Source organism: Electrophorus electricus, chromosome 21 (genome assembly GCF_013358815.1).
Source record: "Electrophorus electricus isolate fEleEle1 chromosome 21, fEleEle1.pri, whole genome shotgun sequence".
Lineage (NCBI taxonomy): Eukaryota > Metazoa > Chordata > Actinopteri > Gymnotiformes > Gymnotidae > Electrophorus > Electrophorus electricus.
In genome coordinates, this window is record NC_049555.1 from 7153836 (window position 1) to 7166335 (window position 12500).

Consider the following 12500-nt stretch of genomic DNA (forward strand, 5'->3'; position numbering starts at 1 on the left):
GTCTCATATGGGTCAGATTAAGACAGTGTATCCGTCCGCCTATATCTTCCGTCAGGAAAAAAACATTCCCACCTTCAGCGCAACTGTGAAGAAGTCTGCCTACCAGCTGACAGTGGAGCCGGCCGTTGACGAAGGTGACCGGCCTGCCCGTGAAACGGGTCTCAAACCAGCTTTTTGGTGTGTTTTGGATTAGTGTTGTTTTACTCATTAAGAATCTGCTTCCGCACAGAAGCAGATGGTGTTTGTCCGGTGCTGTCTGCCACTCGTCTGTTGGAGAGGAGACGCGTCTTCCATCAGAACCTGGTAGAAATTGTAAAGGGACACCATAAGGTGGGCACGGGGCTTTTAGTTATGTAATGCATGAAGTAAATGGTTCAAACAGATGTGTACCAACAGCAAGATCCCAAAATGAAACTGTGTATTTGTCTTGTGTGCATAATAAATGTGTGATGTGAATGTGTCTGGTCCGGCTTGCAGGTATTCCTGGCCACCCTGAACCCACCTGTGGTTGTCCCTGAAGACAGGCTCACCCGCTGGCACCCCAGGTTCAGCGTGGATGAAGTACCCCCCATCCCGCCCAGCGATTTGCCCCAGCCCCCCCAAACTGAGAAATTGACCACCGCTCAAGAAGTGCTGGACAAAGCTCGCGCCCTCATAACCCCTAAGGTAAACGCGCTTAACCTTTTAGCATGATGCTGCAACAAGAGACACCAGAACAACTAAGCATCGAAGCACCCAGTCGAAGCTGTTGGGTTTGGGTATGAGCTTATGGGTCAAACAAAAATTTGCATTTTTGTATTGGCATGTTCAGATCATTCATGTAACATTTTGCCACGTCTGTAACCAGGTGCTATAATGGAAAATAAACCACTATAAGTTTTGCTTCAACTGGTCTGTTAATGTTGGTTTTCTGAATAACCATAAATTATACATTCAACAAAAAACAGCTTTACAAATACCCATTTTGTGACTTTACCAGATTGAGTGTGAAGAAATAGTTTTTTGTATTTTTATATATATTGTGTGTGTGTGTGTGTGTGTGTGTGTGTGTGTGTGTGTGTGTGTGTGTGTGTGTGTGTGTGTGTGTGTACACTTAATGATGGAAAATGCCCATGGTTCTTTCAGATGGAGAAGGTCTTGGCCGACACGGCCTTAAAAACAGCAGAGAAAGCATGTTCAAAAGAGGCAGAGCCACCAGCCAAACCAACGGTGACACCCACACCCAATGCCCTGAAAGGGGTCTCCCAGTCTCTACTGGAAAGGGTAGGCTTTTCAAACACTGTGCTCTGGTTCAGGTTTACAAGACACTTTTGCACATTTTATGAGTCCAAGATTCTTTTAAAAAGATGGTTTGACCCAGTAAAGCTAATGAACCTAAAAGTTAATGTAAATAAACCCATTCAGGAATTGATGGCCATTCTAGTCTTGTTTAGATGTTGTGGGGGGGTTTTAAATGTGGGAGGCTTTAAATGTGATCTGTTGTTGTTAACTCTTCTCCCATCCTGCTCAGATCCGAGCTAAAGAGGCTCAAAAGCTGCAAGCCATCATGACGCGGAACCCTCAGCAGGAGGAGCGCCTGGCTATGATGTCGCACTTGGCGGAGATGGCCCGCATCCTGAGGAACGTGTTTGTGGCTGAGAAGAAGCCAACTCTTATAATGGAACTGGTCTGCTGTCGCATGGCCTCCAGCTACCGTATTTCTTTCAGCCCAGGTGAGCACAGCAGGGCCCTCGCGCCGAGCGGCTGCCCTGATGGGGGACAGCTAGTGTCCTCTCTTTATCCATACTTTTGCTCACTTATTGTATTTTGTCCGTTTGTAAGAAGTGTTTTATAGAAGCAAATAAGTTAATGACCCTTGTTGCATTTTAATAATTTGACGTCACTCATCTAATTTTAGGGGAAATGGAAAAACATCTGCGCTTGCTGGCAGAGTTGGCACCTGAGTGGCTAACGGTGCATCCGATCAGGAAGGATTTCTACCTCAAGCTGAACAAGAACATGAACATGAACATGGTTTTGGAGAAACTGAGTCAGAAGATGAAGGAAGAGGAAAATTGTTGAGGCCATGGGGACTGAGAAACAGTGCAATAGTTTGATAACTCCATATCTTCTAATCTTTGGATTGGCTGTATACAGACTCTGCTCCCTGACTATGAACACTGGAGTGGTTTTATAAGCAAAACATTTTAGAACTAAATGCAGAGGTTTGTGTACTATTGTGTGTGACTTTTTTTTTTTATTTTTTTTAAATTTTATTAAGTTTGTCTAGTTCCATTTAGAGCTGGATGAGTTTTGAATTTTCTGTTTGTGGAAAACAGCTTTACATTGTAGAGGCTTTTGCTTGTCTGACAAGTGTCAAGTACTGAACCACAAAGTTCGTGCATTGAAGCGCATACACCAACAGTTCATTTGAAGAGCCTTGACCTGCTTACATGTCCAATAAACAAGCTGTTCCAAACAAGAGGCTTAAAATATCTTTTAATCAAGACCAAATTGTTTCAGACTGATTCAGAACACAGGACTGCTGAACTTTACCATATTAATTGCTCAGCACAACAGCAGCCGTGTGACTTAGCAAATACTACTTCAGTAAGTGGGAGGAGCCAAGCACTTCACAGATGCCAGAGCTGGCTTTGACTTATTTTAGTTCTACAGTTGTTTTGAAGGAGTATCTGCTGAATAAAGTAAACAAGAAATGAACATTTAAGTGGATAATTTTCTTTACTTGTCAAGCCTCATAAAACAGCATAATCTCAGTTTGCTTTATCACTGAGAAACACCAATAAATTTTAATAAAAAAAAAAAAAAGAATATATTTGTTTTGAACAGCTGGCCTAAATGCTGGGTTTCATTTTTGGAACTACTTGCATTGGCAGTAGTTTATGCCAACCACTTTAACTTCTACACACATTAAACTGATGGCCTCAGTAAATCACCTTTTCAATGATGGGAATGCATTAGATATCTCCATCACCCTTGAAGCTTAGCAAGAAGGTGCAGTTTCAACAACAGAGGTTGTGCTAGGCACAAATATAAACAATTTAAAAAGAACAAACTATGCTAAAAGTAAGTCCTACCCATCACATTTGAAATGGCTCTCAGCTGTTGATATACAAGGAGGCAACATAGGCTGAAACATACTTAGTTGAAGAGAGCTGCACATTAAATTTCAGATTTTACTGGCACCATCATCCATACACTTCAGTAAAACTTCTGTAAACAGGTAATGCCACTTACCCACAATGCTGCATGCTTAACTAGATAAGCATAATTCCATAATTGCAGTAATATTTTACTTACTCTTCATGTTGTAATTACTGAGAGTAGGATAGCAGTTTTTATGGGAGGTGCTTAAGACATGTAAGACTATGCAACTCGTGCTTTGTATTAAGACAATATAGCCATAGTGATTTCATGCTTGGAATGCAAAAATCAAGTGTGCAAAGCCTGAACATATGTCCCCTTTAAATATCATGTACTTAAACAACAGTTACTCAACAAATTTCCTATGAAATGTTTTCCTGAGATTAAACAAAAAAAACAACACAATTTAGAAAAACAGCGCTCCACAATGCAATGCACAATGCATGTAATACTTGTGTTTGACACATGGAATGCTTTGTGTCTTCCACAGTGGGCTAGACCGGTGAAACTGTCCACGTCCCCTCAGTACTCTGTCAAAGAGAACACAGAGACTGGCTTGAGGCGCTGCGCTCCATCGAGGTCCGTCAGCTGGACGAGCACCAGGCAGCCCAGCACCTCGGCCTGGCGCTTCCTCAGCAGCTCGCATGCCGCATACAGAGTCCCTGACGAGGGGAGCAGGCATACAGTGGCACACTTAAATAAGCAGAGCTGTCAGCTCAGTCCCGCAGCGACAAGGTGAAGCATGTTCACAGGCGGACGCTCACCCCCCGTGGCCAGCAGGTCATCGATGAGGAGGACTTTCTGTCCTGGTTCCACAGCGTCCACCTGCATCTCTGCCTCAGCCTGGAGGGAGACACAGTCACGAAGAAGGTATGCAGGATGAGAATGAGGGGAACGCCACAGTTAGACAGCTTCGAACGTCAAGAAATTACACTAAAACAGCAAAGCTTCTCTGAAGAAATCAGAGAGACCAGTAGAACAGGGTCAGGGCTCACCTTCCCGTACTCTAGAGAGTAGGCCACAGACACCGTGGGGCCAGGAAGCTTGCCCTTCTTTCTGATCAGTGCGAGGCCTATTCCCAGCCTCTGGGCCAAGAGAGGCCCAAACAGAAACCCCCTGGCATCAATACCTGCAGAACAAAAGCACATCCTAATGCAGCAACTGGTAAAACAAAACTACAGAAAAGTAACAATTTAGAACATTCTTGCTCAGATTATGGTTTTTGTTTAAAATTGGTTACTTTCTTTTTCAAAAGAACCCAAAACTCTTATTCTTGGAATACAGCTCTTAAAAAGCTATTATAAAGTTGCATGAGATTAGGCACTGTAATGTCAGTGAGTCCATGATATTTTTAAAAACATTTCTAAAAAGTCAGTGAAAGGATACAAGAACAGGAGTAAAAAGTGGCACTTGTCATTAATAGCTAGCAATGTACTATCTAAGGGTTCCTCAAACTTGAATGGCTAATCCATAAGACACAGGATCTGCAAAGGTATTCTTCTCAAGTGGTTTTTGGCAGTGCAGTTATACAGTATTAGCTTTCAGTATTCTGGGAAAACACCAAGGAAGCTCGTTGTGAAGGCAAATATTAGATTTTTCCAAGGTCCTGAAGAAGGACCTGAACAACAGACCTTCCAATTAGAAGAACAGGAAAACAACTGTAGTAGAGAAGTGGACTCAAATATCAGCATCATGACAGTAATGACAGTATAGAGTACAACACATTTCTGAAATCTGTTGCTAGTACAAAGTTAATTAAAATTTCTGTATTTTATCAGAAAAAAGCCAACTTGCTGTTAATGTCCATAACAGATGCCTGGCAGGGAAAACTGCAGTCATGCTGGAACAAATGCGAAGTCCTGGCAAGCTTGAAGTCACAGACAACAAATTTTAAGTGTGTCTGTAGTGTTTGGGGTGAGTTTTGGGAACTGCAGGACAATCACTTGAAGGGTTTATGACTGTCAGAGCAATAGCTCAATAACGAGATAAAAAGACCGAACAATAGTGGGGTAGTCATATTGTTTGAGTTGAAGGTAGCAAAGACTAGGTATACCAGTCTTAAATGAGGCCCGTCTCACTCACCGTATGTCAAATTGTTAGCAAAGAGATTCTATAAACTCGGCAAACTTTTCTTTCAAGCAATCTAAGTTAAAAGCAATTTCCCTTAAATTTATCCCGTCAGTGTTTCCAGAATGGGGGGCTCTGTAGAATCGCTATTTGGGAGGACGCTGACAGCTCCGACTCCATCTCTAAACGGCACATTCGTACTGTTTTGATATAAAACCTATCAACTCCATTTGAAAGAAAAAAAAAACCCCTCATAAACTCCGTAAATAAACAACCGCTAGCTAGCTAAATCATAATCACTGATCTCACACTTACTTATCTTAATATAACTCATCAGTTTACTCACCCACTATGAGATCAACCTGTGTGTATGTTTGCCTGACATGTTCTTCAAAAAGGTCTATAACCGCGGTCAGGGCTTTGGGGTCTTTCAAAATAGGGCAAACGTCCCTGTTGGGAAAGAATTACACACAAGCTAAGATTAAAAGTGGACATCAAAATCTAGCTACAATTCCCACTCTATCAATTTAAACAGAAGAGAGAATACTGAAAAAGAGCTGTAATTTCAGCTCATTTAAGCTGTCAGTCTGACAGCTATCCTAAGCATCCCAGCCAACTAACTATGCTATGCTATCTCGCTAGCGATTAGCCGGCTTAGTTTTGACAGCATCCTCAGTTCTACAAAAACCGTACACTCAAAATATTTATAACATTTGTGGCATTCACAGGTAAACTCACCTAAATAATATACCTTTGCTGGGAAAATCGGGAAAAGACCTTATTTTTTGGATAACCAAATTCATCTTATCGGCTCGAGAACTACATGCCATGCTTACTGCGTTAATCCTGCGTCCAGGTACCGCCCTCCGCTTTACTTTAGCCAATGAGAAAGAGGAGAACGTTCTGATGAGCCAATGCGCACCGAACAACGTGCTCACATATCGTAGCTAGGAGACCCCGAATGGTGCAACTCCAACGGAAATGTGGTTTTATTCACCTCAAGATTGTAAAAGGTGAGACTAAAGTCTAAAAGTGACATAACCGTGTGGGCTGTTTATTTATTGTTTATGATGTCAGAGAATAGGAAAACGCATTCAAATCGAATAAAACCAACATGAATCGTCTGTATCTAAAAACATACATACATACATACATACATACATACATACACACACACACACACACATATACACATATATATAATCTATGTATATATATATATATATATATATACATAGATTATATATATATATATATATATATATATATATAGATATATATATATATATATATATATATATATATATATATATATATATATACATAGATTATATATATATATATATATATATATATACATAGATTATATATATATATATATATATATATACATAGATTATATATATATATATATATATATATATATATAGATTATATATATATATATATATATATATATATATATATATATATATATATATATATATATATATATATATTTCCCTTTTCATTAAAATGTGATTTTTTTTAAGGTAAAATATTACACCGCGAGTGCAGACAGAGTCTTACAGTGTAGAGAAACAACACAATAAGGATCAACGGTAAGGTTTTCCAAGAATGTTTTCCAACATGCGCCTGGGTTCAAGTTCCTTAACAGTGCTTCGAAGCTGCATCAGTGAGGCCAGTCACACTTCCAAGGCTGAGACTGCGGGGGTTTCAGACACTTCCCCAACCTCTCGCACCCAGGCGGAGCCCAGTTCTGTCGGACGGACAGACACACAAAACAAGATTTATAATAATTTCATGTATATAACCCAATTTTAGGCATACTCATTACGGACTGCCGGTTGAGAATAAATACATCACACACTTGGGGGCGCTCTTGCCACGCTTATGGTTCATCTGAAACCTCTGGTGCTGCAATCATTGTACACAAAGGGACACAAAGGCTACGGATGTTTCTCCATCGCAATTAATTTAATATTTTTAAATGAATATGCAGCTCGAGTGAAAGATGCAGAGTACAAATAGCTCATTTAAGATGATGTAGAAGTTCTATATTCATGTGACAAAGAATACAAAAATAACCTAATATAACAAATGGGCTAAAGAAGTTGGTCAACGGAGAATAATGTTAATAAACAGAATCTTAAACAGAAAGAGATTTTTACTAAATGCATTATTTCTGCACCAAATGAGGTTTGCATTTGTAAGTAAGGAGCAGAACTGTATATTCAGATGAGGTTTTATCAGTTCACAATCCTGCAGGTCTTACTGTGAGGAAAAGAAAAAGTCTGTAGTCCTGACATGACGTCAGGAGGATGGAACTAAAAGTGGCAGTGGTGAGAAAGCGAAGCCCTGCTCGCCGAAGGTGCGGCGGGGAGAAGAAGTGCACTGGTAAAGGCCCACTCATCTCACCATCACTGCCAGGTCACACATGTTCAACTGGGGCTGTCCTGGCACCAGAGTCTTCTGATGCTCCTCCACTATCAGGGTGACACGACTCAGCACTGTCTGGTACTCCTTAGACAGGACACTGAAGTGGGGGGAGAGAGAGGGAGAGAGATGAAAAGGTGAAGACGATGGAGATGGAAGCGATGAGAGAAAAATAACTATACTTGAAACAGCATGAACAAAACCAAATCATATGTGCACCAAAATTAGGCAATGGGAGTAGGCCATCAGCTCATCCACGCTGAAATATACACTACAATAAATATGCAACCCCACACCCACGGAAAGCCCCTCTTAAAAGAGCCAGGACAATCAAGCCATCCCTTCTACTTCCCCACACGTGACCCAGCGAATGCTTCTACACTTCAGATGAACGGGAGTCAGGTGGGTCAGCATGGGCACAAAGCTCGGGAGGACATGCCTGACGACCACAGACCACCACAGACCACCACTCCGAGGGCAGACACATCCTATTCCCCTGCATATCATTTACTACTTCCAACGTGCGCCACAATTTTCCGTACAAATCGTATACACGGCGCAACTGAAACCTACAGTTACCTCTATAGTCTACGCAAGTTGAATATGCAAAGTTGAATACCTTAGAATATACACATATGCCGTTTTATTTATACAGCACCTCTTTTTTTTCTCCTCCACTGTAGGCACTGTGTCACAGCAGCTCTTCCCAGGTGCCTAACGAGCAGACCGAGAGTGACAGCAGCAGGGACAAGCTCGCTCGCATGGCGTGAGGAAGAAACCTTGCGAGTCAGGGAGATTCCGAAGGGAAAGTCATCCTCCTCCGCGCACGGATGCGGGCTGGATGACAGCCCGGCAGACACATTCATGCACACCACTAAACACACGCAAACCATTAACAGTCACTGAGGACAAGACGTCTCTGTGGAAAGTCATCTTAAAACGAACTGGTCTAACCCCATTTTCTGCACGTTAGACAGCCCGCTGCACCCCTATGTAGCCCTTAGTGCTGTGCACACACACACACACACATGTATGCACACCCAGGGCCCCTGCTGCTTACTAAGGAACGCTGTCCTCAATAGGACCTGTAGGGTTAATGGGCTCCTCAGAGCATGCGACTGTGTGGGAGAAGTACGCACACACATATCACCACAGCAATTATGGCCTTAATACACTGGCAGGCAACACCTGTGTCAGCCTTGGGCCTCTACTCCCCCACCTCCCACAGGCAGTCTTCTGATTGGCCCCTGGGGTGCGTGTGCGCATGTGTGGGGTGAAGGGTCAATTAGCGTAATAACCTCAGGCTCAGTGCACCTCGCACCTTCACTCCAGCTCTCCCCAAAGGGGGGGGGGGGGGGCTTCCGCCACACACCAACACCTGCTCCTCCATCACTCCCAGCGCTGCTCAGGAGGTCGGTCGGCGTGGCGTGACAGCCGTAACCTTGCCCTTGCTTTCTTGTACAGCTTCTGCCCGGTGAAGGACCGGCCTGGTCCCATCTCTCCATTTTTAACCAAGCACGATTATGCAAAACAGAAAAGGATTTTTTTTAAAAGTGTAAAAGGTTTCTGGTGTGTTGAAAGTTCATGCAGGAGCCAGGCAGTTTGTTTAATTTGTTGCGTTTGAACTTAACGCCTGTAATAATTTGGCATCCGATAAAGATTAACGGGATGAGAGGCGAAGCCGACTGCAGCAGCCGTCTGAAGCACTCACGCACTACAAAGGCGGAAAGATATGATCCAACGCAATTAAATATCTCGTTTTGCGTGCAGTAGGCGTCAAAGGGTTCGGGGGCTTCTCTGTACAGTGCGCAGCGCCTCTCATATCCTGAACCCCTGAACTCACGAGTCCTGAATCAATAATTAACGCTAGCATGTATATTTATGTGAGCGCTCCAGATGAACAATGAAAACTCCTCAGTCAGCATGGTTTGTTAGCACCATTCAGAGCCACAGTTTCCTTTCTGCAACTGCAGAGGAATACATTATAATAACACTGCATGCAAATGCAGGCTTTGATCTATAATGCATGACACCCAAGGGGCAGGGATACCGCTTAGGTGTCACCACCATAGGGGTTAGTGATTCACAACCCCTCCACCTCCAACACACACACCCATGCACAGTATTTTTAAATGCAAGGCGAAGACAATAAAACACAGAACTAAATAAATGCCCCCAGATTAGCACTCACATGGACAAAATGATACAATTGAATGGATCTTAACCACACATAAAAACACATACGCATGCACATACACTTCTCTCGTGCACACACACGGTCGGGAAGATCGGGGGAATTGAGCCGAGGAGACAATCAAATACCTCTGCCCTTTCTCTCTCCCCCTCCTCTGTGGAAATTGAGCAATTCAGTGAGGACTATTGATTGGAGGCTAAAATGCTTGTTGGCCACAGATGAGTCCAGAGCCACTGGCTACATTAGCTCAGGGGCTTAAGTGCTCACTCAAGGGGGAGGAGCTTCAGAGGCGGAGCTTGGTGGGGCGCAGCAGCCTGACAAGGCCCAGGGAGCCCTCTCTCTCTGGCCCTCTCTCGGGTCACTCGTCCTGGTCAGCGTCCCGGCCCTCAGAGCTGTGGCTGCTGCAGGGCAAACGCTGCCAACCATCCTTTGGACAATATCCTGTAGGAGCTCCACAATAACGAGTCACAGATGATATCAGAGTCTGTCCAAATGGAAAGCAGCGGAATCGTTTTCAGATTTTGTGCTCGATACAACCCATTTAGGGGGGGAAAAAAAAGAGATCTGGAAAGAATAAAGATAAAATTGGCCCTAAACAGGGAAAACAGTTCCAAGATTATCCATAAACGTGCCAGCAATAAAGGCTTGTTTTAGATCAAACTAAGGATGAGCAAGGCTGTGTTGGGATGCGCAGGGATGCGCAGGGATGTGCAGGGATGTGCGGAGTTGGATAGTCGTGGACTGTCAGCCTGCCAGAGGGCTGGAGGTACGTGTGCAGACAGGCACTACATCATCTTAAGTGGCTCTTTAGGTGCAGACAGAGATTAATGAGCACAGGACTCTTCAGCTGGGAACCCAAGGAACACAGGGCCTCCAGCCTAACACAGGACAGTGGGAGTGGGGGGGGGGGTGAAGGAGAGAGAGAGAGAGAGAGCGAGAGAGAGAGAGAGAGAGAGAGAGAGAGAGAGAGAAAGAGAGAGAGAGAGACAAGGGGCAAAAGTGGGGGGAGGGAGTGAGAGAGGGGACAATAGTGAACCATAAAAAAAATAAAATAAAAAAAACATATGAATGCCCAAAAACACTTCCCCTAAGCACGCACATGTGCACGCACGCACACACACGCCGGCGCACACACACCCGCACACAAACAACACAAAGAGCAGGAATGGCAAGGGTTAAAGTGTGACACTACAAGAATACTCGCTGAAAGGCAGGCAAATAAATTCTCTAGTTCAGCACAGTTATCGATTTCTTTGGAGAATCTTTCTTTCCCTGTACCAGTGGGGCCTGAGTCCAGCCGTGAAAAAAGGAGAGGAAGAGCAAAAACAGCATTAATGTTTCATTATTCCTCTCCCTTGGAGAGGGAGCAGGAACGGGGGGAGGAGCTGGGGAGGTGTGAACGGGAATGAACAGGGAGAGAAAGGAGCGATATAAGAGTGGGGCAGAGAGAAAGAGCCAAGAGGAAAGCGGCGGGGCACGGCTACAACGAGCCCTTACAGGATAAAGAGAAGAACTGTGACTAAGAGAAAGTGAGCCAGACACAGAGGGAATGACCGAGAGAAGTAGCGGGAGAGGGACAGAGAGATTCAGCCCGGCGGCAGGCAGCACAGGGGTGGAGGTTGAGGCCAAGTCCCTCTTCACAGCCCCAGATCATCAAACACGGGCACTGTAAGCACACATGGCTTCTCGCGTAGGATTCCGCCCTTGTTATTCGGCTGTTTTTGCGTTCCACACCGCGTTGTCACGTTGCCTCTGCGTGGCGACCCGTGAGCGAGTCCGCTAAGCGGGGCCTCCGTTCATCTCCACCTGGACACGCGGTCTGCCAGACGCCGCGCATGACCACAGCGGCGTCGCGTGTATGCAGGTCTTCTCCTGCTCCCACAGATCGATCGGCAGCATGCTGGACCAGAATCAATCGGACAGGTTCAGTCCCGCACCATCCTACGTTGTCCTTGGCTGTCCTACGCTTGACCTACACCACCCTCACCCATCCCACACCACCCTCACCCCTTCTACAGCGTCCTCTTGCGCTCTCCGGACATACTGCGAAGAGGCATGAATAGAGAAGCGTGAAATCAGACTAGCAGAGTTGGCCTGTATGTGATGCTGACCGAAGCCCATACCTGATTGGGTATTTCTCGCCAGGGTCGCGCCCGAGATGGATGATGAGTGGCTGCATGGTGTGCTCCTGCTGTGTGTGTGTGGTCACCCCGGTGACCTCCTGCCCGGGACAGAAATTTATGCCCTGTGTGAGAGAACAGGAGGAGAAGGCATTAAACCTCCACAGGCAGTAGGTGGAGCACACAGGTCAGAGCACAGGGAGCTGTGACCACGAGTCATTTAAGAGACATGACGGGTGAGAAAACACGCATCACTAACTCTCCACCTACAAGACAGAATCACCATCCGTGAACCAGCAGACATGTCTGCACCACAGGCCAGAGGCGCTGGAACGTGTGTGTGTGTATATATGTGTGTATGTGTGTGTGTGTTTTCCTAATCCCAAGACATTTGGCCTTTCCACCATCACCTCCCCTTCTGCTGGACAACTTATTTTACATTTAATATTCATATAGGTGTACATATCCATATAAACATTCATCACTGTATTCAAATTTCCCCAGACTTTCAGCCATAGCATGTGCATGCATGTGTGTGT

General features: G+C 44.5%; 3 protein-coding genes across 5 annotated transcripts in view; 1 reads left to right on the forward strand and 2 right to left on the reverse strand.

Annotated features, from left to right (window-relative positions):
* cdt1 (chromatin licensing and DNA replication factor 1) overlaps window positions 1–2802 on the forward strand; it is a 4943-nt gene extending 2141 nt beyond the window's left edge. Inside the window, exons 5-10 of one of the 3 annotated variants that reach the window (XM_027007346.2) lie at window positions 1–134; window positions 230–330; window positions 478–666; window positions 1126–1263; window positions 1511–1712; window positions 1898–2802. The exon at window positions 1–134 is cut by the window's left edge and continues 12 nt beyond it. In XM_027007346.2, coding sequence (XP_026863147.2) covers window positions 1–134; window positions 230–330; window positions 478–666; window positions 1126–1263; window positions 1511–1712; window positions 1898–2061 — 928 coding nt within the window. In that variant the 3' untranslated portion in view covers window positions 2062–2802. The remainder of the gene's footprint in view (window positions 135–229; window positions 331–477; window positions 667–1125; window positions 1264–1510; window positions 1713–1897) is intronic. The other 2 variants (XM_027007347.2, XM_027007348.2) reach the window with 2 other exon arrangements.
* Window positions 2703–6401, reverse strand: aprt (adenine phosphoribosyltransferase). The gene is made up of 5 exons (XM_027007361.2): window positions 5950–6401; window positions 5558–5661; window positions 4140–4273; window positions 3909–3987; window positions 2703–3806 (listed from the first exon to the last, which is right to left on the reverse strand). Exons 1-5 carry the CDS (start codon window positions 6039–6041, stop codon window positions 3667–3669), a joined length of 549 nt encoding a protein of 182 aa, XP_026863162.2. The 5' UTR covers window positions 6042–6401; the 3' UTR covers window positions 2703–3666.
* A 281-nt stretch (window positions 6402–6682) lies between these two features.
* galns (galactosamine (N-acetyl)-6-sulfatase) overlaps window positions 6683–12500 on the reverse strand; it is an 18162-nt gene continuing 12344 nt past the window's right edge. The window contains exons 13-15 of the mRNA XM_027007353.2: window positions 11965–12086; window positions 7630–7747; window positions 6683–6970 (exon numbers count right to left, since the gene is read on the reverse strand). Of these exons, the coding sequence (XP_026863154.1) occupies window positions 6884–6970; window positions 7630–7747; window positions 11965–12086 (327 nt within the window). The 3' untranslated portion in view covers window positions 6683–6883. The remainder of the gene's footprint in view (window positions 6971–7629; window positions 7748–11964; window positions 12087–12500) is intronic.